Raw genomic sequence first — 26,816 nt, 5'->3', positions numbered from 1 at the left:
ATATCTGTATTAAAGTAACTTTTTATATATCTTACCTCTGAACGATTTGCTTTTATTCATGTCTTTATGTATCAAAAACCTTAAGAGACTGATTCCTATCTGGGCCCCTGGGTGGCTCAGTCAGGTAAGCATCTGACTCTTGATCTCAGCTCAGTTCCATCTCAGGGTTCTGAGTTCAAGAAAGATCCAGAGAGATAGATCACTATCAAATTAAGAAGTTAGTTTGAGGTAAGAGGACTGTCTTTATAGGTCGAGTAGTAAAATTGTGATGACCCATTGGTGAATGTGAAAGAAAATCTTTCGAAACTTCAAGAATAAGTTTGTCATATCTTCTTTCACTTGAACAATATGAAACATACTGGTTTGGAGCCACCGGAAGTTGACTTTAAAAGAAACACAGTAATTAAGGAAAATATTTTACTGGCATAAGTTAGGCCAAATGACAAGGCCTGTCCATTACTGATGCTTATTGTCCATTTGGCCGTGTAGGATGGGGACTTAATATCTCCAGTATCATGGGTCCTAAATATCTCTGTCTTCAGCTCTGATCTCAATACCTTCAGAAGATTCCATGATTCCCATTTCAGATAGGCAAGTAATAAAAGTAAGCTATTAGTTTCATCCTCCATTGAAAAAAGTACTTGATATTTAAAGTACCTTAAAGTGGAACATGGAATGAATCCCTGAAAATAGGAGTTAGAAATCTATTTAATCTGATCTCAACAGTATTTTGGGATTTACACCATTTCTTAGGAAACTGGTTAATCATTCTAGAATGAGATGGTTTGTGTAAAATGCTAACAACCTGACTATATATCACTGAACTAAGATAATTTCTGTTAGCCTGAATATTCTAGAAGTTTAAGGTTATTTGTTTCAATATATACTTTTAGAAGACTTTCTGACCTGTCACCTAATTCTCTGAACAACATTCATAGTTGCCATAGTGATTATCCCAATTTTTCCCCTTGTAAATCTAGAGCATATAAAAGTCAAGTAACTCACTCAAGACACATGATTAAGGGAGGGAGTCAGAATTTGAACCCAGGACTCATGTTCTTTGCCTGTTTATGAGATCGTTTTTTGACATTCCTTCCATTTTAGATGATTTTATTCAGTGACAAGCTGGCAGAGAAAAAGAAGGCAAGTATTGGGAGGAAGCTTAATTTGAGGATGTAATAATGGTGCCAGTTGAAATTTTCTTAGCACCATAGGAGTTAACATAAACCCATCAGTGTTGGAGGCTTCATTATACAATTTCTTCAGTGTCAAAGATGGCAGCGACCAGCCTTAATGTGTTTTTGGAAAGAATTCTGATATGGCTCTTGCAGAACTTCACAAGAGCTTATCTTTCAGATTAGACAAGGAATACAGAAGACATATTGTATAAAAATAAAAACAAAAACATCTTTTTATCTCTCAGGCTAGGGTGGTTTAGCTCTCTTCACCTGTTTTCTTTCATTAAAGTTCTCTTAAATCACACACTTTCTAAAAATTCAAGCATTTCAGGGACATATGGGTGGCTCAGTCAGTTAAGTGTCTGCTCGAGTCATGATCTCAGAGTCCTGGCATCAAGTCCTGCATCGGGCTCTCTGCTCAGTGGGCACTCTGAGGGCTTCTCCCTCCTCTATTAAGAGATCTCTCTCTCAATAAATAAATAAAAATCTTAAAAAGTATTCAAGCATTCCAGTATATTGGAATACAAAATTTTTATATAAATATTGCCTCAAAATTAAATTGAATTTTAAAATGTATCAAGTAAAATAAGGGCTTTGTTTATTTGTTTAAAGATAGAAATATATACATTTCTTCTAGAAAATCTTATAAAAACACAAATATAAGATAAAACTATCCATAATTCACTATCTAGAGATAAGCCACTGCTGACATTTTCTTTCTCTCATATGCAATAAACCAGAAAGTTCACACCCCAAGAATAAAACAGTAACTTTATTTGAACATTCATCAAAATTGGATATTGCCAGAAAATATAACCAATTATATTTGATAGACAAAAAGTATTATCTCAATTCCTGAATATCCATTTCTTTGACTTCTAATGACATGAATACATTTTTTTCCCATTTGAGTATGGCATATGGCATATGAACAAACTACAGTGAAAGGACAATGGATCTGGTTTTGGAAATGTGCAATACAAATTCTATGCGCTGGTGTGACATTTCAGGAAGACAGCTTGGAAAGCTGCATCGCAGTTCTTCTCTCTGCCTTGCCCTTACTCTGCTGTCTTCAGTACAGGGACTGCATAGTGTCTCCGGCTTAAGACTCACAGACACATTCTTAAGGAAAACATATGAATATGATGACATCGCACAGGTCTGTATGGTATCTTTGGCCATTAAAGTGGAGAGCTGAAGATTTCCAGTGCTTTTCATTGAATTTTACAGAACTGTTTTTTGTTTTGTTTTGTTTTGTTTTGTCACCTTTGTGAAATGATCGAGTCTACAACAAAAATAGGTACCTATTATTTAAATTTCTTTCCTGGCAAAGTTAAGATATTAAATATTTGTTTTGAAAAGAAAAAAAAAAAACTTCTGTGAAGGTTTTCTGTGAAACCTTCTATTTCTTTTTTTGTGATGTTCTTTTGTCTGTCTTTCAGTTATAGAGTCATTGGTTTATTGTTGATTAGCAAGAAATCTTTACATATTAAGGATATCAAATTTTTATTTTGCATTTTTTTACAAGGTTTTCATTTGCCTTTTCATCTTAGGGTGTATTCTTGTGCCAAAAATATTTCAGTTTTTTTTTAATTCAATTAGCTAACACATAGTACATCATTAGTTTTTACTGAGTGTTCAGTGATTCATTAATTGCATTTAACAGCGAGTGCTCATCACATCATGTCCTCCTTAATGTCCATCACCCAGTTACCCCACCCCAAACACACCTCTCTTTCCACAACCTTCAATTTGTTTCCCAGAGTCAAGAGTCTCTCATGGATTTTCTCCCCCTCTGATTTCTTCCGATTCCATTTCGCTTCCTTCCCCTACAAACATCTCAGCTCCTTCCTCAGTCTAGCTATTGTGGACATTAGTGTTATGAACATTGGGATGCAGGTGCCCATTCTTTTCACTACATCTATATCTTTGGAGTAAAGACCCCGTAGTACAATTGCTGGATCCTAGGGTATCTCTATTTTTAACTTCTTGAGGGATATCCATACAGTTTTCTAGAGTGGCTGTACCAGCTTGAATTTCCACCAACAGTGTAGGAGGGTTCCTCTTTCTCTACATCCTCACCAACATTTGTCATTCCCTGTCTTGTTAATTTTAGCCATTCTAACTGTTGTAAGGAGGTATCACATTGTGGTTTTGATTTGTATTTCCCCGGTGGCAAGTGATGTGGAGAATTTTTTCATGTGTATGTTGGCAATTTATATGTCTACTTTGGAGAATGTCTATTCATGTCTTTTGTCCATTTCTTGACTGGCTTATTTGTTTTTTGGGTGTTGAGTTTGATAAGTTCTTTATAGATCTTGGATACCAGCCCTTTATCTGATATGTCATTTGCAAATTTCTTCTCCCATTCCACAGGTTGCCTTTTAGTTTTGTTGACTGTTTCCTTTGCTGTGCAGAAGCTTTTTATCTTGATGAAGTCCCAATAGTTCATTTTTGTTTTTGTTTCCCTTTCCTTTGGAGACGTGTCTAGTAAGAAGTTGCTGAGGCTGGTTGAAAAGGTTGCTGTCTATGTGTTCCTCTGAGATTTTGATGGATTCCTGTCTCACATTGAGGTCTTTCATCTGTTTTGAGTCTATCTTTGGGTATGGTATAAGACAGTGTTCCAGTTTCATTCTTCTGCATGTGGTTGTCCAATTTTCCAAGCACCATTTATTGAAGAGACTGACTTATTTCCATTGATATTCTCTCCTGATTTGTTGAAGATTAGTTGACCGGACAGTTAAGGGTCCATTTCTGGGCTCTCTATTCTGTTCCATTGATCTGTGTGTTTATTTTTGCACCAGTACCATGCTGTTTTGATTATCACAGCTTTGTAATAAAGCTTGAAGTCAGGTATTGTGATGTCCTCAGCTTTGGTTTTCTTTTTCAACATTCCTCTGGCTATCCAACATCTTTTCTTGTTCCATGTTTGTTCCAGCTTTGTGAAAAATGTTGATGGTATTTTGATAGGGATTGCATTGAATGTGCAGATTATTCTGGGCAGCATAGACATTTTAACAATGTTTCTTCTTCCAATCCATGAGCATGGAATGTTTTCCCATCTCTGTGTCTTCTTCAATTTCTTTCATAAGTGTTTTGTAGTTCTTAGAGTACAGATCCTATACCTCTTTGGTTAGGTTTATTCCTAGGTATCTTATGGGTTTTGGTGCAATTGTAAATGGGATTAACTCCTTAAATTCTCTTTCTTCATTCACATTGTTAGTATATAGAAATGCAACTGATTTCTGTCCCTTGATTTTGTACCCTGCCACATTGCTGAATTGCTGTATGAGTTCTAGCTATTTTGGGGTGGAGTGTTTGGATTTTTCACATAAAGTATCACGTCATCTGCGAAGAGTGAGAATTTGACTTCTGCCCTGCAAATTTGAATGCTTTTTATTTTTGTTATCTGATCACTGAGACTAGCACTTATAGTACCATGCTCAACAACAGTGGTGAGAGTGGGCATCTCTGTCGTGTTCCTGACCTAAAAGGAACAGATCAAATCTTCTGCTTGGTGTTATACATAAAATGTCCTCAACAACCCAGCTATATGCAAATAATCACCCATGTTTTCTTCTAGAATCTTACTTTTGTTGGTCACATTTAATTTTTTAACATAAAAAAATTTTATTTTGGTATTTGAAGCAAAATAGGGACCTAACTGTATTTATTTTAATGATTAACAACTTGTCAAAAACCGCTTATTAAGTAATACATCCTGCTCATCACATGTACTATTTGTTCAATTTGCCTGTATTTAATATCTCTCACAAATACACATAGCTGCAGATATATCTAAGTATTAAATGTATGTATAAATATACACATACTTCCTATTTTATGCAAATGATCTATTTCTTCTGGCAATCACCATCATTTTAATGAATTATTTTACTTTAAAAATACTTTCTGATCTGTTAACAAAACTGACCTACCATATCACTCTTATTTTTCCTTTTTTTTTTTTTTTCTTGCCTAAGCCATTTAAAAATTATTTCTTTAGGTACCTGGGTGGTTCAGTTGGTTGAGCATTCAACTCTTGATTTCAGCTCAGGTCATGATCTCAGGGTTGTGAGATTGAGCCCCAAGTCTGGCTCTAAGTTCAGCAGAGAGTCTGTTTAATTCTCTCTCTCTACCTCTGCCTCTCCCCTGGCTCGTGCATGCTTTCTTGCTCTCTTTCTCTCTCAAACTCTCTATTAAAAAAAAATGATTTTCTTCTCTTTCTGTCTTTTTGTTTTTATTTAAATCCAGTTCATTAACATACAGTGTAATATTAGTTTCAGGTGTACATTTTAGTGATTTAACACTTAACACACACAGTGCTCATTATAGCAAGTGCCCTCCTTAAATCCTCACTTATTTAACCCATTCCCTCACCTAACTCCCCTCTGGTAACCATCAGTTTGTTCTCCATAGTTAAGAATTTTTCTCGTGGTTTTCCTCATTCTTTTTTTCCCCCTATGATTATTTGTTGTGTTTCTTAAATTCCACATATGAGCGAAATCACATGGTATTTGTCTTTCTCTGATTGATTTATTTTGGTTAGCATTATATTCTCTAGCTTCATCCATGTCAATGCAAATGGCAAGAGTTCATTCTTTATTATGGCTGAGTAATATCCTTATACTTATATATACCACATCTTCTTTACTCATTCATCAGTTGGTGGACATTTGGGCTCTTTCTATAATATGGCTATTGTAGATAATACTGCTATAAACACTGGGATGCATGTATCCCTTCACATCAGTATTTTTGTATCTTTTGGGTAAATTCGTAATAGTGAAATTGCTGCAACATAAAGTGGTTGTATTTTTAACTTTTTGAGGAACTTCCATACTGTTAAAAATGAATTTTCTTAGTTTATGTTTTAATTTTAGGCTTTTGTGGGTTTTTTTTTTTTAAATCTACAGGTCCTGTCTTTTAAATAGACATCATATTCTATTATCAAGCATTCTTGAAATAGGTATCTAGTCTTTTTCATGGAAATGCCTAGCAGTTAGGGTTGAGAAGTCAAAATGCTCTTGGAACCAGCATAGCAACAAGCATGGTCAACATTAGTGGTGACTCTGTGTTCTGAGAACTCCACAGTTACCGCAGAGCAAGGAGCAGGAAGTGAGGCAATGTGAGTGCTCCACTGTGAATTCATGGCCACACCTCAGTTTATTTCTGGTAAGCGCATGTGACAACTATTCACATACATTACTATCTTTATACTATCCAGGATATGCCAAATAAAGTAACAAGTCCAAAGGCAGTCTGTTTTAGAAAATTAATTAGAAGAGAGGGTAAAATCCAGTCTTGCTTATGCACAAAATATAAACTTGGAGCTTCTTCTGAGACTTGGTATAGTTTAGGAAGAAACAAGCTAGGGTTTGGAATATTTTGATCAGCTGACTTGCTCTAACCACTTTTTTAATGAGTTCTCCTCAGCATAGTGCAGCAGTGAAATGTGGAGGGTAAGGGTGCGGGAGTTTTCCTCGCTATTTGCAATTAGAGCATCCTATGAAAACGTCCCTAAGTGGAAATGGTGTAAAGTGAAGAAGCAATTATTAATATATATGGAGAAATTTTTGAGCATTCCCAGCCCACTCCTCCCAAAATAAACTTTCCTGAGCTTTTCTCATACCTTAGGATACATCGTGCTAATGGAAGCATAAGATCAACTGAGATAAAGCCCAGATGCTCCCAGGATACAGTTCAAGGCTGCTGTGGCTCTGAGGGGTGTCGCCCAGGGCGGTCCCATAGTACGAGCGGGGCAGGGCCAGTCTGGCTGCCTACTGTCCCTGCAACAGCTGGGGCAACGCAAACACCCAATGCCAGTTTCCAAAAGCAAGTGATTCTTGTGTAACTAATTTTTCTTTATACGTCATCGAATTCCACCAATAACAGCCAGGAATGAGCAGTGAATGGTCAGATTGTTGCTTAATTCTATTAGACATAGCCTGAAAAACCTCCCTGGACATCCCTAAGAAGTCTTCTTGCTTACTGGAGAGCAAAGCAGGACCTATTTAATACGGTTTGGCACTGATCTCCAGAAGGTGGTCTTTGCTCTTCTGGCTTCCAAGTTGGAGAGAAGGAAGAAAAGTTGATTCCTTGTGCATTTTGCTCTAAACTTTAACCCTTGGGCGATTAAAGCCTCTTTATCCAAAGCGAGTCTCTGGTTAATAAGGCTCTTTTTATAACCACTCCGAAGCACACTTTCAAAACAAAAGTTAGAAAGCTGTATGATCCATTCTCAAGAAAGATCTGTTTCTGTTCAGAACCCGCCCTGACCTTTTTGTTGAAGAAGAACAAAATAATGGAGTAACAAAAACACAAGTGGCTGCCAAAGGAAGAGAAAAAAAAAGTTCCTGTAAGGCACTGAAACAATAAATCTCCTCTCTGCTGAACTCCCAAAGGGAGTGTGTGTATTTCCTCCCGTTCTTTATCAGAGCCCCCGAAATAAGTGGGAATGGGCAGTGGCTGCTCACACTCCGCGCACCTTTTCCATTTGCTAATAAGGCCCTGCCAGGCTGGAAGGGAGTTGTCCCTGTCTGACTCTGGAGAAAAGCGCCACTGAGACGATCCACAAGACGATCCACGAGCACCATGAAACTCATTCAAGTGACCATCCTTTGTCTTCTTCTGCCCAGTCTTTGTAGCAGTAACAACAACACAGGTACCGTTTTCTCTTATTCCTCTGACAGGGTGGATCAGAAATCACTGGGAGGGGACTCAGCCTCAGTTGACCTTCAGGGACCTTCCCCTGAAACTTGGATGCAGCAATTCCTTTGCTGTGTCGGATGCATGGGTATTGATTGACCTGGAGTGCGTGGAGAAGGCTCCACGGAGAGGATATTTGTTTGCACGGGAAGGAAATGCTTGCTGGTGCAGTGGCCTTGCTGTGTATTTATTTGATGGCACCATAAAGGTACTGAGAATGCATGACAGCATTTTTGAAGAATAAAAATCTGGGGGTAAAATGCTGGTTACAAATGTACTGTTTCTCAAAAATGTTCCTCTCAGGCATTAAGCCTAGAAATAACAAGATTGTCACGTATGGGTGAAAGGCTGTAATCAGAAATACTGCATTGCAGATGTTGGCCTATATTTGTCCCAACTATCTTTTGGTTCTGATAAATGGTGAGATTGGATCAAGCTGCCTGGGGAAGTGAATATTAATATCTCGAGGGGGCAGGACGGGTTAAGAGGGGAGTCATTTGATTAAAGTTGATAACATTTGCTCCGGAAATAAGAGCATACCTACACATATACACACAACATTTTGCACAACATTTCAGAAATTTGTAGATGGACCACAATTTCAGAAATTTGGTAATAAAGATATATATGAACCACTATAAGCTCTGACTATATTAATGACCACTTGCAAGAAATTATTACATATTACTGTAGCCCCTTCTGAGAGATTCTCTGTAAGCAATTAAATTTGATGAATATTTATTAGGATCCTAGTATTTACCAGTGCAAAGAATACATAAATGATTAAGATTACCAATGATGTCCTTACCAATGATTGTCCTTACCAACAGTGGTAAATGTACTATTGGGGAAAAACAAATATGTAATTCTAATACAAGACAGATTTGGCAAGTGTGAAAGCCAAAGTACCATCTATCATAAAAGAACACAGTTGGGAAATATTGATTCTGAGGGGCCCTGGGAAACAATCAGTTCAATTTCATTTTATGTGTGCTCTTTTCAAAAGTTTGCTTCCTACAAAAATTCTAACTTAGAATAATAGTGTAGGAAAAATTAGACACAGTCTTTCAACAATCTTTGTCATTAATTTCCCAAAATACATATATAAATTTAGGATACATTCCCAAACATTTCAAAATCATGTATGATTACTTATCACGCATCTTGGCATTTCCAGAGTTAAGTTGCCACAGGTCTAAAGACCAGAAATTCTAACTTAGAAGAGTTACCAAGCCTCTGATATTTTAAAATAAAGAGTATGAAGGGCCACAGAAATCAGTGCATAAGCATGTAAATAACTCTTCAGTATGCAAGGGAAATCCTGATGCCATGAAAAACTCTGCTCACAAACAGGTGTCAGGTCAATATAAATTTGGAAGTCTGGCTTAGGCTACTTACCACTCCAGCTCTTCTACCTCACTGGTAATAAGCCCAGCCTGTTAATAGTGTCTTCTTTCTAAGGAACAGTTAGCGCAAGTAGGATAATTTCTCTTTTGAGCAGAGATAATAATTACATCATGACTATCTCCTTAACCTTTGCCAACAACCCTATTTGTTAACTTAAAGAGCATGTCTGCAAAAACGACTCTATTTGTCTTAGAAAAGGAAGTTCTAGCACAAGAGCATAAACTGACCATCTGAGTGGTGCTTGGAAGGAGCTGGAAGAGATTTTCCATCCAGGTGTATGCTTTGTCACACCTGGCTCTGCCGGTTTGGTTTTATGTTTCCCTTCCCAGACAGGGCACAGGAAATGAAGCATTTCCTAAGCTGATTTATTAAGTTCTTTCCCTAACCCCCTATACCGGAAACACATTGATTTTAAAGCTTTGTACCTTGCCCAAACTTAGAATGCTTACCATATTTCCTCAGCAGGGTTGATTATTAGGGATGAGGAGGGAGACAATTTCTTGGCCATAAATTCACAAGTTGTCAAGAATATCCATGCTTCTTTCCATAGCAATTTATTCCTAAATAATGATATTTTAGAGAAATTGACTACTTTTCTTTTTCCTTCTGACATTTTTGTCAGTCACAGATTTAAATACATACAATGTAGTCTTTTTTGCTCTTTGTGAAAATCAAGTGAATCTTTTTACATGCTAGCCAGTGACCTTCTATTACTTGGTTGGTGGTATAGTATTTTACCATCTCCAATTTGGAAAGCTCTTCTGTTGAAATATGCAGGGAAGGTTCCTGAAAAAGAATTGTCATTCTTTCCCAAGGTTTTCTGAATTGTATTTAAAACTGAACAGCCCCTCCTCCTGTGGCTTTTAAACCCCTCTGGCTTATAGGCCTAGATGGAAGAGCCTTTGGCTGTCAGGACCAAGAGAAGTTAAATGAAGAGGGATTCCAAGAGGAAGGAGGCCCAGGAAACAATGTACTCTCCCAGCACCATTCGTTTTTTGAATTTTACACTAATTTAGGAGAGATTAAAATGTATTAGGCATTTGCAAACAGGAACAAACATCATTTTATTGATATCTGAAGAATCATTGCTTGGAGAAATTCATTTGTTAGGGATTGAGCATTCAGTTTCATGGGGAAAAAATGGATCGTAAAGATTGTGAGACAGACATTTTGCTAAATGCTATAGATTTATAGAGATCAGTAAGACGTGGCCATGACCCTTGAAATGAGGGAGAGAGGAGGAGTCAAGTAACTATAAGTTTGATTATATTGTAAGTCTTAAGTGGTAAATAAAGAACGGTCCAGAGCTTAGTTTTCAGTGTGGGATATCAGTAAAGGCTTCATATAAAAGTGGAAATTGTGATAAACTTTGAAATTTGAAAAACAGATTTTAAATTGATGAAATTTCTTGAGTAGGAACATGAAAACCAGAGGATATTCTAAAGTACACATGTAAAAAGGTCAAAGATTGGACATAGGTTAAGTTTTGGAAAATAAGGTTGGAAATAGAGCCTCAAGATATATACTGACTACCAGGATAAGAGCTATTGACTAGTTAATAGTAAATAGTTAAAATTGAATAGTTGTTTAGTTTAGAGCCTCTAAATACGTTTAAATGTGAGAGTTACATGATCAGGGATATAAATTGGGAAGATTTATCTGTCAACAGAATATAAATTAGACTATTGTAGTCAAGAGAGACAAAAGATAAAGAAAATAGAGCAAATGTTATTCTAAGTTTGAAAGCCTATCAATAAAATAAAAAGAAGGATCTGGAGAAGCACTAAAGGAAGTAGATAGTTAGTGATTTGACATATTCTTGACCAACAATGAGGGAGAAAGTGACTGTGATGTACAGAAAGGATTATCTGAATACTAGGAGTCGGGAAATGGTTTGGGAAGAGAGGGAGGGAAAGAGAGGTAGAGACAGTTTAAGGAGAAAATTCATGTATTTGACTTTGGACATGCTGAGTTTGAAATCCCAGTAAGATATTTAAATAGAAATGCACAATGTAAATTAAAATCCATGGGTAGTTGGAATCCCCCTGTAGCTGGATGAGGGGGTGAGTTTTCTTTACTCTTGAATCCCAGGAGTTCTTAGTCCTGTTTTTTGTAGAATTAATAACATAGAAAGACAATTTATTTCTCACCAACTACTCATATTTCTAACTCCCTTATGGTACTTGTTTTTTAATTCTGTCATAATTATGTGTAGGCATATCTTATTTCCTCTATCAGACTATAAGCACCTTGAAAGTAGGGACCATATATATTACCATATGTAGTTTGTCCAATAATAGTTCTTTTTTTTAAAGATTTTATTTATCTATTTGACAGAGAGAGAGAACATAAGCAAGGGGAGAGGCAAGCAGTGGAGAAGGGGGAAGCAGGCTCCCTGCTGAACAGAGACAGGATGTGGGACTTGATCCCAGGACCCTGAGACAATGACTAGAGCCAAAGGCAGATGTTTAACACACTGAGCCACCCAGGCACTCCTGTGCAGTAACAGTTTTAAACATATAATAAGGGCATAGCTGAATGAACACTTAGATTAATGATACAATTGCCTTTATTTTCTTTCATTTTTAATTTCTTCCAATGACAATCACTTACCAGTTTACTACCTTGTCCTTGTGAAAAGATTATGGACACATATAACACATAGCATAGAACATGGATACAAGTTGTGGATTACTTTGATCCCTGGCTATGAAAATGGGCACCAAATACAAAGAAAGGGGCTTCTTATCAAAGGTAAGCCAATTCCCAAAGTCTAGCCAGAGGAGAAGGTGATAGGTATAGATGGACAATCTAGTACCAGGTGACAGTAATCGACAAAAAATCTGGAGATTCAAACTGCTCTGACTATGATTTTTGGGGAAAGAATATCTAAAAAGAACAGGCTCTACCTTTCCTTTTGGGATATAAAATAATTTACATAATATCTTCTTATAGTTAGAAATATTCAAGGAGAAAATTTATGCTCAACCAACTTCTTAAAAATACAAAATGGCTTTTTTAAAAAACGAAGTTCACAAAAAAGGAAGTTTAAGAAAGTTAAATAAATACCACACATCCTTAATTGATGTGTTATTTTAGATCGCATATGAGTTGCTCTAGAGCAGATCATTTTACTTATTACTTCTGTTTAGCTTCATCACTATCAGAAAATCTTACCTAAAATAAGTGATCTGTTGTGAGAAGAATGAACCAGTATGCAAACAAATCCAATGGGAAAGTGTTTAGTCCCCAAACCATTCGTTTAGCATTCATTTTTTTCCACAACTCATTTTTTTAATAGTCTCTGCTTAAAAGTAGATGTAATTTCATTCTAGAATTCCTGTTCTCAAAAGACTCGTAATAGCTGTCACCAGAAAGTTCTCTGGCGATTTTATCTTGCTAATTTTAATTATTCAGATAACTGAGGGAAAAAAAATGATGCACATTTGAGGGTTTCAGAAAGCTTTTATTTTACTGGATCATTGCCCGTTCTCTCATTTTCATTGATAAAGGTACATTTCAAGCTTTTAACTTTAACAAATTTTAACAATTTTAACTTGTGAATAATTATCTAATTCAAGAAATCTCTATGCCTTTTTTTTTTTTTGTCATCTCTTTCCAACTTCCTCTTCATCTTTGAGAACAATTCGAGATGTACATTTCTAAACACTGAATGTCAAAGCAGGAATGTACTCTAAGGGACTTTCAATTCCTGTTAGTAAGTGCCTCCTTTCCTGTTACTGAATTCCTATGGGTCATTATAGCTCTATCAGGGTAGGATAATAATGCCTGTTGGGTGTTAAAAGAAACTCTTTCAGTTAGCAAACAAGACCCTCTTTGTGCTGTTGCAGACACATCAGCATCCATGTGAAAAACATTAGTGATGTTAATTACATCTAGAAAGGCCACTATATGGGTCCTGAATTTGGGAAAACCATAAGAAAAATCATTTTAAAAAAAGAAAAGAAAAATCGTTTTCTCAACTTAAATAGAAGTTTTGTGTCTTTTAGAAATATTAGCAGAGATATTCGTAACTAGTCTCTAAATAGAAGCAGCCCTTGTATAAGTATTAGATACCTGTTGTGTCTTTCCCTGTACCCTCTCTGGCTGTGCTTACTCCAGCCATTGCTATGGCAACCTGCTATGCACATGTGTAACCTCATGTGAACTTGTATCTTTTGCTTTCCTGTTTGCTGTTATTCTGACAACAAGGCATGTGTCACTTGCAGAGCCCCTGTTGGCATTGATGTATGTCTGAACTGGAAGAGCAGGAGCAGTAGCCCTCTATGAGACCAGTCATGCCAAGAGGGGGGATGGAGCCAGTGAGTGAATGTTTTTCTCCTCTATTCCTGATCCATTTCACCGCCTTAGTCCTCTAAGCTTTTCCTTGACTTCACTCATTTATAGACTGTCTGCCCACAAACCTTTGTCTCAGGCTCTGCTTTCTGAGGAAATCCAGAATTTATTATTTTTCTTAATGAGAACCTTTTGGTTTGAATGACAATATATACCAAGATATAGATCATCACCATTTCTCTGATACTCCAATTATTATTATTTTTTTTAGATTTTATTTATTTATTTGACAGACCGAGATCACAAGTAGGCGGAGAGGCAGGCAGAGAGAGAGGGGGAAGCAGGTTCCTTGCCGAGCAGAGAGCCCTATGCGGTGCTCCATTCCAGGATCCTGAGATCATGACCTGAGCTGAAGACAGAGGCTTTAATCCACTAAGCCACCCAGGCACCCCTCTGATACTCTAATTATTATTCACTACCTTTCTTCCTCTTCATTTAAAAAACGAACAAATGAGAAGTTTTATCAACCTTTTGTTGAATACATTCAATCATGTTCTAAGCAGACCCTGTCCTAAGCCAATCATTTGCTTATTTGTATAGAGTCAGTAATGAACTAAATTGTGAGGTTGATAGCCAAAAATGTTGGAGTCATTGATTTTATTCTTGGTGTGCTGCCCATCTGAAATATGAACTGCTTTTGACATCTGTCTACTCAGTCATGTTCTGGCTTGAACCCAAATTAGCTGGGTCAAAACCCAGACTCATTTGAATCGGATCCAAGTGAACCCAGGTGAGTACCGTCACAACATCTACTGACATCTACCATTCATCGTGTCTGGCCCTTCATGTAGATTCCTTCCATCACAGCATTTAAGGCCGACTTTATGATTCCCACTTTAATAATTAGGAAGCGAGGCTATAAAATTATACTAGAGCAATGTGGCTTAAAATCAAACCAGAGGATGTTGTTCTTCAAAAGCCTCCTTATAGCTTGCTGCCTTCCAATGTGGTGAAACTGTAGCAAGTTGAGATTTTCGAATAGAAGAGAGGAAGGAGAGAAACTTGGCACTTGAGAAATTCAGAAGCCACTGCTGCCTCGCCTAACATCTTCCACACCTTTAAACCACAAACTAAGTGCCACAAATGAGTTTCTGCTTAATGTTAATGATCCTCTTCAGACGTTTGATTCAATTAACTAGTAGAAGATGCATTGAAAGGAGTTGCAGGTATTTGCCTACCTACCCCTTTAGTTGAAAAATATATATAATTTTTTTTGTAAGATAAATGTGAGTGCAGCTGATATGGGACTTGGAGGAGAAGAAAACAAGCAGAGGAAATAACTATTAGTGAATTAATCACTTAGTGTCACATTTATAATTCTTTTGGAGCCGGAATGTCTGGGTTCAAATTCCAGCTCTCCCATTTTACTGTCTTTGTGAACGTGGGCAAGTTACTTCGCCTTCAGTTTTCTCAGCTGTAAAGTGGGATGAGTGCAGTGCCTACCTCGTAGGAGTATTAGGGAGATCACGTGAAGAGATGTACATAAAGCACCCAACATAGTGTCATGCATGTGAGAACTCTAGAAGGTTTGCTGAGTTTGGGAACTCAGAGACCTATACCTTATTATATCCCATTCCTTAGATAAACTGACTTATTTCCAAACTGATTCTAATGCAAAATCAGCAAATATTTAAATAACTACTATGTTAATTCTCACAAAATGAAAAGCCAACACATGAATATTTTTCATGGAAGAATTGGTACGAGATACTAGAAAGGTGATTGCCAAGTGATATTTTAATCACATTATATAAGGCACCATTTGCTATATACAGATTGTATACGGTGTTTTCCAGATTTGTAGGTTATTTAACTCACTAATCCCTGAAATTCATAAATAAAATTATTTTTATTTTTAATGCGGATTCTAACTGTGGAGTCTGGGAATTGTCAACATTCTCACACGTTATTACCTGTCTTCTAGCACTGAGCACTGTTTAATCTGAGAAGTGGAATGTTAGTAGAAGGAACCTTGATTTTAATGTGAGAAACAAGTTTGGGTCTAGCTTCTTAGTGTGCTGAAATTGATCAAGATATTAAGTACTTCTTAGCCTCTATTTCTTTATCTAAATATGAGACAAATGATATTTGTTGACACAGTATTAGAGTTACATGGAAATCCAAAAACCTGTTTTAAGTGCTTTGTAAGTCATAAATTACTATTTAAATATTAGTTATTGATACACAAGCTAACATTTAACTCACAAAATCAAGGGATAAGTAGGAAGACATTTCATAAATTTGAGAATTTTTCCTTATTGGCTTGGTCTATAATGGCCGTTCCACTATTGCTTTTTTGGCTATAATACCTTTATATGTTTCTCTATGGCTGCTACGTATTCAAAGAACCGTGTGTTGAAATAATGCTTAAGTTATAAAAACCACACACACAAAACACAGGAAACCATTTGTATCTTACATTGAGCTTATTTTTTAACTAAAATGGGAAAAGAACTTGTTTTCCTTGGTATGAATTGTGAAATCGTCCTCCTAGGGCATTTGGCAAGTGTGAGGACATAAACACTGAGCTCTTAGACACTGTCCCTAGGGCTCAGAGGCCACTCCTGTACTTGCCAGCTCATGGCCATTGTGAGAACTCCTCTCTCGAACAGTGAAACGTCCCTCAACTAACTCTGCCTGCAAATACAGTTTTAAAAAATGAGACCCACTATTTTAAATGCACAGAATTAAGTAAGTAAAGATTGATTGATAGTTATTGCATTTTGGAGATTAAGATAATGAAATTATGTGAATCCAGAAGCTTCTTATTATTTTTCTTTTCTTCTTTCTTTTCCCAACAGCCTCATTTGTTGAGTACAAGTTTTATATTAAAGTTTACAACTCTATAGATTTGCGAAGTAGAAGAAAGAAAAATGACAATGCTAAAACCATTTAAAAACCTGTTATTAGATTCTGTTTACAGCCTAACTGAATGTAAATCTGTTGGCAACAAAGACAATGTCCAATTGATATCGTTTCCCCAGGACCTATCTTTGAACACATAAGTGATGCTTACTAACTATCCCTTGCTTTAATTTGGAGAACTGTATTTCTTCAAAAGTCAGCAGAGTTGAAATATACAAGGTATTCCTGGATTTGTTTTCAGTAACTTGAGGACAATATTAATTTTTGTCCTTGGCCTGTATAGTGGAGAAGCTGTGAGTGTCTTTTGGGATACTCTCAGTTGGCTGAACCAATGTGATTTGTTTTATGAAACTGACCTTATTGCTGTTTAAATAGTAGAATATGCCTGCATTTGGTTTATATGGACTATTCAAATCACATAGGAATGGTGTATCAGAATGCAGGTGTTGAGTCATTCCTGTCTCTTGTTCATGAGAAAAAAATGGTATCCTATAATTCTGTGTATCATTCATTGGGTAATTCTGAAACAGATAAAACTATTCCTTATGCCTACCAAAATGCAAAATTATGAAAATGCAATTGTAAAGATGCATTGATTTGAAGTTTTACCACTCTAACTCTGAGGTCTTCACTCACTGTGTTGAGTAATTAACTTTATTCGATTCCTATCCAGAGGCAAAGGCATTAGATAATTCAGTTATTCCTAATTTTTAAAAATTCCATTGATTGGTAAATAAACAAATGCCCTTTGAACAGTTGACAGGGAGTTCTCAAGTTTTTACTTTGCCAAATAAAGACAGAAAGCACCTACAATGTGTATACCATTTACTAGTATATTACATAGAGTCTACTTTAGCTGTATGCATATATTTGGCAATTTAACAATTTTTTTTTTTTTTTCATTGAGCTCTGACCAGTGTCACAAGCCAGCCCTGTGCAATGGTGGAGTATACTGTTGGCTAAGTCAAGAGCTCTTGGTCTTAGTTACCAGGGGTCAGAAGCTTGTTGTGTGACTGAACCAAGCAAATATTTTAACCTCTAAAGTCTTTAATTTCCCCATCAATAATAAGAGTGTAGTTTGACTAAATGATATTGAAGTTTTCTTCCAGATCTACAGTTGTATGATCTCTTTGTAACAAGTGATTTCTGTATATTTTGCCTCAAGTTATCTTGCTTCACTTTCATCCTGTTATTCCTAGATTTGTTCACTTTGGACCAAGATGCTCAATTCTGTTCCCTAATGTTTGTTTCTTTTGGGAATTTTCAGATAAGTCTGTAAGATAGTAACTGATTCTCATGTAAAGGGTCAGTTCTCTGCCATGAGAGACAATTCTCAGAGTACACATCGACAAAAGACCGCTTTTTCCATTTTCCATGGGGTATTATTTGTATATAAACTGGAGACACATGATGGTGGGAGGGATTTAAAAAAAAAGGACAGAGAGAGAGAAAGAGAAGCTCATTGATATCCAGAAAGAGATTGAGAGAAAAGATGGGATTAAAGGAGACTGACAAGGTACCACAGGCTAGGAGAAAGAGAGAAAGCTTCTCGGAGAGATTTGGAATGGGGAAATACCAGGAATGAGAAGGGGAGGGAGAAGGATGTGTAACAAATGGTCCAATAGTTTGGAAAGAATGCTCCCCATAGGCCTTCTAGCCACTCTTGCCACTCTAATAGACGTGGTATTTGGTAGGATTCTTTCTTCTTTTTCTTCTTCTTCCTTTTTTTCTATATTTTATTTATTTATTTGAATGGGAGAGAGAGAGAAGGTGGGGGGCACAGGGAGAGGGAGAAAATCTCAAGCAGTGTCTGTACTGAGGGTGCAACCCAAGGCGGGGCTTGATCCCTCGACCCTGAGATCATGACCTGAGCCCAAACCAAGAGTCTGAGACTTCAACCAACTGAGCCACTGAGACATCCCAGATTCTTTCTTCTCATCATTAAATCTCCTGCCTGTCCTTCATCTCTCCATCCATTCTATTTGCAAAATACTTCACATTTTTCAAAGTACTTTTTGATCAATTATCTTATTTATTCCTTGCCATTGCCTAGGGGATTATACAGGCTGCTGTTATTGGGTTCATTATCAAGGACACACACATTAGAACTGAGATCAGTAAGTCTTAACATTTATTACTCATAAAAAATGCTTAAGGTGTCTGTTAAAAATAGATTGTCCTAGGGCTCAACCCTGTGATCCCAAGACTTCTTCCAGTAAAATCCATAGAACTATGCTTCCAGCAATTACTACAAATAATTTTTATACACTGGTATATGGACATACATTCTGAGAAATCCTAGACTAGACTCCAATTTCCTGACTAGCCATCTGAATTCTTTTCATTGTTCTATACCCACAAAATGACCAGAGGTGTTTACCTTTAAATACTTTTAAAGAAAACTGCTAGGGTCTAGTGCTTTTAGAGAGAATTTGACATTAATTCAGTGTGATCCTTTTTTGTTTTGTTTTGTTTTTGTTGTTGTTGTTGTTGGCTTGTACTAGTTTGTATAATAGAAACTAGATTGGCCAAGACAAATATTATTTGAAGTGTTGAAATCTCCATAGGCACATAGATACTATTCTAGTCTACAAAGTGAGATCTTTACAGTGTCTCTTTTTCTGCTTCCTTGTCCCCTCTCCAGCTTCCTTCTAATCACTCTATGTTGGAAACAGAGTGAGGAAGGAGTGAGAAAGTTGATTGAAAGGTATTACTTGACCTGGCACTATAAGTTGTGCCCAGAGCTTTAGAGTGGTGCATTTTCATGGGTTCCTCAAAGGTGTGCTTTTGGGCCTTTCTCTTTGCAGGTCTTTGGTTCCTAAAAACGGATCCTTATTCTGGGAGTTCACTGGTTTCTCATTCCACAACCCTGGTAATCCTGTGTTAACCCAGAGTTTCAGATGCTAAAATGCCCAACTCTCTAAATAGCCCTGAGGAACAGGATTTAAAACAGCTCTAAGTCTACTCTCTCACTCTCTCCCTTCATTTGATCTACAGGAGACAGTCACGTGTCTCTTTCTGCAATAATCCCTGCTGGGGCAGTCATTCTCAGCATAGTAATAAGTCCCCTGGTCCTACACCAAAGCAGCTAGCCAGCAGTCTTTCATTCTGTTGATTTTACCAGATATGAGTCATTGTCCCTATGTCATTCAACTATAAGAACAACATATTTTAAGGGAGGTTTGAATAGCAGAACCAGGCCAGTCTTGCTCCTTTGGGATGAAGGAATTCGATATTTCTTCAAAAGAAGTAATTTGCAATAGCCTCCTATAAAAATATATCTATGTATCTCTCTCCACACTTTTATGTTCCAGGGTGAAAAAGGGATTCAAGTGTCCACAGAGCAGATTTTAGCTATTTTATTTGAAAAATTATATGTGATTATTTCTCTCATAATTTTGTGATTTCTCATACATTAGTAACCAAATAAAACTTTATTGTTCACATATTGTGCCAAGTATTCTGTGCCAATATTTCCTCTGAAACAGTTAAAAACTTGAATGTGTATTTTCTCAGTTTAATGTAATTTTGCTATAAATCAATATTATAATTAGAACAATAAAATTCTATGTATGTTTAGAAATAAAGACATTTTCTTACAAATAACCTAGGGATTGTAGAAAAAAAGTCATGATGGAAATTAGAAAATATGTTGAATATGAAGAGAAATAAAATATTTTATACCAAGATGTGTATGATGGAGTTAAGTCAATGATTACGGGGAACACTATAGTCTTAAATATACACATTAGAAAAGAAGAAATAAAAGGACAAAGTAAACCCAAACAAAGTAGGCAGGAGAAGTTAAGAAAAGTAAGAGTGAAAATTCATGAAATAGAAAAAAATATATATAAAACAGAAAATTTCTGTATATAATAAGATTGTTAAACTTCTGCCAATATTAATCAAGAAAAAGAAGAGAAAAAACAAAGAAAAATGAAAAAGATGACATTACTATAGTTGCCACTAAAAATTTAAGTGGTTATCATGAAAAACTTTAAGTCAATAATTTCGGAAATTTATATAAAATGAACAAATTTCAAGAAAAATAAGCCTTTCAAAACTAACTCAAGAAGAAATACAAAAGTTTGGTAGACTTTAACCATTAAAGAATTGCATTGGCAATTAATAATATATTCACAAGAAAAATCTCAGTCCAGCTGGTGTCACCAGAAAATTATACTAAACATTCAAATAATAAATAAATCTAGTTTTACACAAATTCTCCCAGAGTCCTAAAATAGAAGTTTTACTCCCCCATTTATCTTATGAGGTAAGCTTATGGCTAAAATCAAAACCTGACAGGAGTATTTAAAGAGAGGAATACTGTTGACCAACTTCATTATGAAAAAAGATTTAAAATCCAGCAAAACATTAATGTGCCCATGTTGGGATTATATTTGCAATGTGAAGTTGGTTTAAATCCGGGAAATCAGTCAGGGCACCTGGCTGCCTCAGGCAGTGGAGCTTGTGGTTCTTGATCTCAGGACTGTGAGTTTGAGCTCCACATTAGGCATAGTGATTCCTGGAAACAAATGAACAGAACAAAACAAAACAAAAACCCATCCAATAACTATGAAACCAATCAACAAATTCGCTAGATAGACAGAATAAGGAGAACCACATATAATCATCCGAACAAATATCAAAAGACTCTTGTAACAATTCAATATTATTCTTTGTAAAAAAACATTTAGGGAACAAGACTATAAGGGATTTTTTTAATCTGACAGAGTAGCTGCAAAAACTACAGCAATCATCGTGCATAGTGGAGAATTATTAGCTTTTCCTCTGCAAATGGCAAGATAATCTTGTCCAGTAATATTGCTTTTTTAAAAAGATTTATTTATTTAGAGAGCACAAGTGGTGGTGGGGGAGGGCAGAGGGAGATGGACAATCTCAAGCAGACTTTGTGCTAAGTGTGGAGCCCCATGTGTGAGCTCCATCCCACGACCCTGAGATCATGACCTGAGCAGAAATCAAGAGTGGGAGGCTTAGTGGACTGAGCCACCCAGGGAACCCCAGTAATATTACTTTTATAAAACATTGTACCAAATATGCTATCTAGTTCTATAAAACAAAAATAAAAATAAATATTAAAATAATTGGAAAAGAAAAAATAAAAGTTTATATGGTATGATTGCATAAGTAGAAAATCTACAAGAATTTACTGATACATTATTAGAATTAAATACCTAACTAAGGTTTCTTGATATAGAATTTATATAAATTGATCGTATTTCTATCAACAGCTATTTAAAAAAAAGTAAATTTAGCAAAATACAATTTACAAAAAGATCAAAAAAAGAACACCAAATATCTATAAATAATGCATGACTTTTTTAAGATAGACATGATTCTTAAAAGTAAAAAAATAAAATTTATTGAACAAAATTAAAGATTAAAGAAAGCTTTAAAAGTTAGAAAAGTGAGCCATGTTCATTGATTGGGTAACCCAGTGTTTAAATGATGTTAAGTTTCTCCAAACCGATCCAGAGAGTCAATATCATTACAATAAAGTCCCACTAAATTTTACTGTGAATATAAATTTTATATGGAAATGCATAAAGTCAAGAAAATCTTAAAAGTAATTCTTAAGGAAGAGAAATAAAAAAGGAGAACTTGTTCTACCAGTTATCAAGTCCCATAATAAGGACATAGTAATTAAAACTGAGGAACTGGTGCACGGTAGAAGGATCAAGCAATGGTGGCGGCTTTGATGCCACATAGATCAGTGGATAAAATTGAAAGCGCTTAAACAGACCTACAGATACGTGGATCTTTGATATAGAACAAAGATGGTACAGCGGAGCAGTGGGAAAGGATTGGCCTTTTTCATAAATGTTGCTGGGACAATCAGGTAGGCTCTAGGGAGGAATTAAAATCGATTCCCATGTAACAACATACACAAAAGCTAAATCCAGATGAATTACATGCTGATGTAAATGTAGAATTTAAGCTTTAAAACTTTAAGAAGAAAATATGAGAGAATATCTATGTAACTTTATTCTAGGGAAACACATACAAAAAAACACTAAACATAAATGAAGGACATATATTCTGTTACATTAGAATTAATTATTATGTTTATCAAAAGAAATCACACAAAAGTGAAAAGACAGCCACAAAATGGGAAAAGTTATTTGACATGGATAAAACTGACTAAAAAAGATGCAACTAGAATATGTAGAAAAAACTACAAATCAGGAAGGAAAATTAAAAATAAAAACGAAAACAGTCTTAAATAGGTACCTCATTTTTGTGGGAAAACAAAAACGGAACACAAGTATGCTTATAGTGGCATATTTTTTATGATAGATAAAAATTAGTGACAGCTAAAAGACCTATAGATTACAAAAGTGATAAATAAATTATGGCTTATTCACTCAATAAACCATAGGCAGCAACAACAATGAATGTACTGGAGCTATAATCAATAAAATAAAAAAACCCTTAAAATTGATGATATTGAACAAAACAAAAAATACTACAATATATTGTAATTTATGTAGTTAAGAACAGTCAAGTTTAAATTCTATCATATTCAGATGTGCAAATAGACAATAAACCTATAAAGCAAGGCTAGAAATAATTACCATAAATCAGATTAGTTACAAATTACCTCTAGAACAGTGGGAGAGGGATACAATTCATAGAATATTCTCTGGAAGTTTCTGCACTCCTGGGAATATTCTATTTCTTTTTTTTAAATAATGCATAATGTATTATTTGTTTCAGAGGTACAGGTCTGTGATTCATCAGTCTTACACAGTTCACAGCATTCTCCATAGCACATACCCTCCCCAATGTCCATCACCCAGCCACCCCTTCCCTCCCATCCCACTACACTCCAGCTATTTCTTAATTTGGGTCATAATTAAACCAGGTTCTGACTAATATCTATTCACAATATGCATATTTATATTTTTTCACTTTTCCATTTATGTTACCCTTTTATAATCGTAACAAAAGTTAGGAGGAATGCATAAGATACAGAGCTTGAGTGATTCACAGACCTGTACCCCTGGGGATAGAGTATTATGCCTCCATCAGAAAGGATGAATACCCAACTTTTGTAGCAACATGGACGGGACTGGAAGAGATTATGCTGAGTGAAATAAGTCAAGCAGAGAGAGTCAATTATCATATGGTTTCACTTATTTGTGGAGCATAACAAATAGCATGGAGGACATGGGGACTTAGAGTGGAGAAGGGAGTTGGGGGAAATTGGAAGGGGAGGTGAACCATGAGAGACTATGGACTCTGAAAAACAATCTGAGGGTTTTGAAGGGACGGGGGGTGGGAGGTTGGGGTACCAGGTGGTGGGTATTATAGAGGGCACGGATTGCATGGAGCACGGGGTGTGGTGCAAAAATAATGAATACTGTTATGCTGGAAATAAAAAAAAAAAAAATAAAGGCATTAAAGAGGAAAAAAAAAAAAAAAAAAAAGACTCCTTGAGGTTTCAAGAGTGATAAATATGTACCAGAAGCTGAATATATTTAATCAGAAAACCTTAAGAAATACCAAGGAGAAAAAAAAAGCTATGGAGAGAAATATCAGCAGCCTTCTGAAGCATTTGATGACAAGAGCAATCTCTTTTTACTAAATAAATCTCTACTGTCACTATTCATACAAAATTTGTGATTCTCCATTTACCCTCCCCCTGCCCCCACCACATCTGTAGTACAAACTCTTAAGAGACACTGTATGCTTTTTTTTTTTGAAACTGTATACTTTAAGCTTTTATTTAGATGTTATCATTTTCCCCCAATCTCATTCTGTTTTTCTCTTGAATTTTAGGTGGTCATTCACCCTTACTTATTTAGGGTCAGAAGCTTTCCATGTAGGATTTGACCCTGCTTGGGTTTTTCACCTTGTACTGAGCTAGCTTTCTGTCTTTCTATAATTATTTTAGCACTCAGAGGCATTCATCCTCTTTAATTTAATATGCACTCATTTATTTGTAAGTCTTGCTCCATCAGACTAAATGCTGACCTGAGAACTCATGTCTAGCAATGCACCTCAAGATCTCTGATCTTAGATAAGACCTCCTTGAGGCTGAAACCTATCTTGCAAAGTCCTAATCAAAGCTTGCTTGCTATGTTGCTTGTGTTCAATACAGGCTTTCATGTGTTGGAACAATGTTTAATCCTCCTAGGTCTTTAACTTCATTTAAATTCAACATTCTCCAATCTCCATCTAATTCAGGTAAGGAAGTACTGTTTAAAGATATTCACAGCCATTCTAAGAAATAATAAAATATTCATTGAAAGTATTTATGAGCAGGGGCATCTGGGTGGCTCAGTTGATAAAACAAGTATCTGCCTTTGGCTCTGGTGTGATCTCAGGATCCTGGGATGGAGCACCCAACTGGGTTCCCTGCTCAGCAGGGAGTTTGCTCCCTTTCCCTCTGCCCCTCCCCCAACTTGTGCTCTCTCTCTCTCTCTCTCTCTCCCTTACTCTCTCTCTCTCAAATAAAAAAAATAAAGTACTTGTGAACAAAGTCAAGTGCTTAGATTTCTATTGAATCATTTTAATACAGAAGCACAACTGACCTTATGATTTAATAACAATAATGTCATATTTATGCATAAATTAGGAGTTTACAAAGTATTTTTATATATTTGATCTCTACAAAATCCTAAAAGGCAGGCAAACTGGTATATGTTAAATATTTTCAATTTACTAATAGAGTTTTACATATTTAAGGAAATTTAACCAAATATTTAAATAGGATTAAATGTTAAAAGGTCTCTAAAATGATTGTTAAAATTTCATATTAATAAATTGAATAATAGCTGAATATATACTCCCAAAACTGAATTAACATCTATAAAACATTTTCTGCACACAAATTTGTATTTGGGAACATTAAAAAAAAAAAGCTTACACTTACCAACTTGAAAATACACTTACAGAGTTAATATATTAAGTATTAGTATCATGAATATGAGATATACAAGTAAATTCTTTGGATTGGTAAGGGAAATAAATCATTCATTTTATGCCATCATTTAGTATAGCCCTAGTACAAAGTGGGCATTCTCAGTTATTGTCTGTTAAGTTAATGAAAAGTACTCATTAAGTATTTAATCGTGTGGTTTAAGAATATAAAATATAGAAATTCTAAGGAGATGATAGTCATCTTAGAAAGAACTAATAAATAAGGCTTCATGCAGATGGTACAACTTTAGCAGAATTTCAAAGAAAAGAATTATCCATATTCTATAAAATTTTTATTAAATTTTCTAAAAAGGAGCAAAAATACAGAGTAGGAAATAAAAATGCCATATTTAAAAGATGGCAAAGAAACCAGCTTATCTGTGGGGAAATAATGGGCAAGTTGAGTGGGTAGATTCAGGTTATATATAAAACTTAGAAGATTTTTTTCTAAAATACAGAAATTCATTTTTTAATATCTAATCATTTCTGTTCTTGTAATCTAACAAATTTCAAGTACTGTGGTAGCAAGTTTCAAAGATGGCCTCCAATGAGCCTTGCTTCTTGGTATTCAAGCATTTGGGTGGAAAATTCTCACACTTAATTAGGGCTGACTTGCCTGACTCATAGAATTCCGTGAAAGGGATGTTGTGTGATTTCCAAGGCCTAAGCAGTAAAAGACATTATAGCTTCTACCTCAGTCTCTCAGATTGCTTTCTCTGGGGGAAACCAGCCATCACACTGTGAGAAGAGTCAGGTGACGTGGTGGAGAGACCTATTGGAGTAAAACTGACAGCCAGCATCAAGTTGCCAGCAATGTGAATAAGCCACCTCACAAATGGATCTTGCAGACCCATCACACCCTGAGCTGATTGCTGCTCCAGCTGCAATCTCTGCAGACTGCTATCTTCAAAGAGACCCAAAGCCAGACTTGCTCAAACCTGCTCTCAAGTTACTTCCCAGCAAAAACTGTGAGATAATGAACAACCCTTGTCAGACATGTGTGGTTTGTTACACAGCAATGTGTGGCTAATATAAGTGCCATCATTCAAACTTGTAATATGTTCTAGTGTTTGATACAACTTTGACTGACATTCAGATCAGGAAGAACTCCTGTATCAAGGGAGTTTTTCTAGATTTCAAGTTAAATTATTTTCTCTCAAGCTATATCCACACAGTACATGTTTAATTATACTGACTGAACTTATTTAACTGATCCATTATTACTTGCTCCGTAAAGTGAAAAACATCTTTAGGATTATATGTCTTGCCTTATTACAGTCTTAAAGTTCAAAGCTTTAATTTACTGTTGAAGAAGTGGTGCAGATAGAACAAGAATAATGTTTTATCACCTTGTTT

General features: G+C 35.8%; 1 protein-coding gene across 3 annotated transcripts in view; it reads left to right on the top strand.

Moving 5' to 3' along the window:
* Positions 1-7,570: 7,570 nt before the first annotated feature.
* EMCN (endomucin) overlaps positions 7,571-26,816 on the top strand; it is a 135,253-nt gene continuing 116,007 nt past the window's right edge. For 2 of the 3 annotated variants that reach the window (XM_032333003.1, XM_032333002.1), the window contains exon 1: positions 7,571-7,842. In XM_032333003.1, coding sequence (XP_032188894.1) covers positions 7,773-7,842 — 70 coding nt within the window. In that variant the 5' untranslated portion in view covers positions 7,571-7,772. Of the gene's footprint in view, positions 7,843-13,522; positions 13,616-26,816 lie in introns of all 3 variants that reach the window. The other variant, XM_032333004.1, reaches the window with a different exon arrangement.

This window comes from Mustela erminea, chromosome 2, assembly GCF_009829155.1.
Source record: "Mustela erminea isolate mMusErm1 chromosome 2, mMusErm1.Pri, whole genome shotgun sequence".
Taxonomy (NCBI): domain Eukaryota; kingdom Metazoa; phylum Chordata; class Mammalia; order Carnivora; family Mustelidae; genus Mustela; species Mustela erminea.
This window is presented reverse-complemented; position numbering and strand designations above follow the sequence as displayed.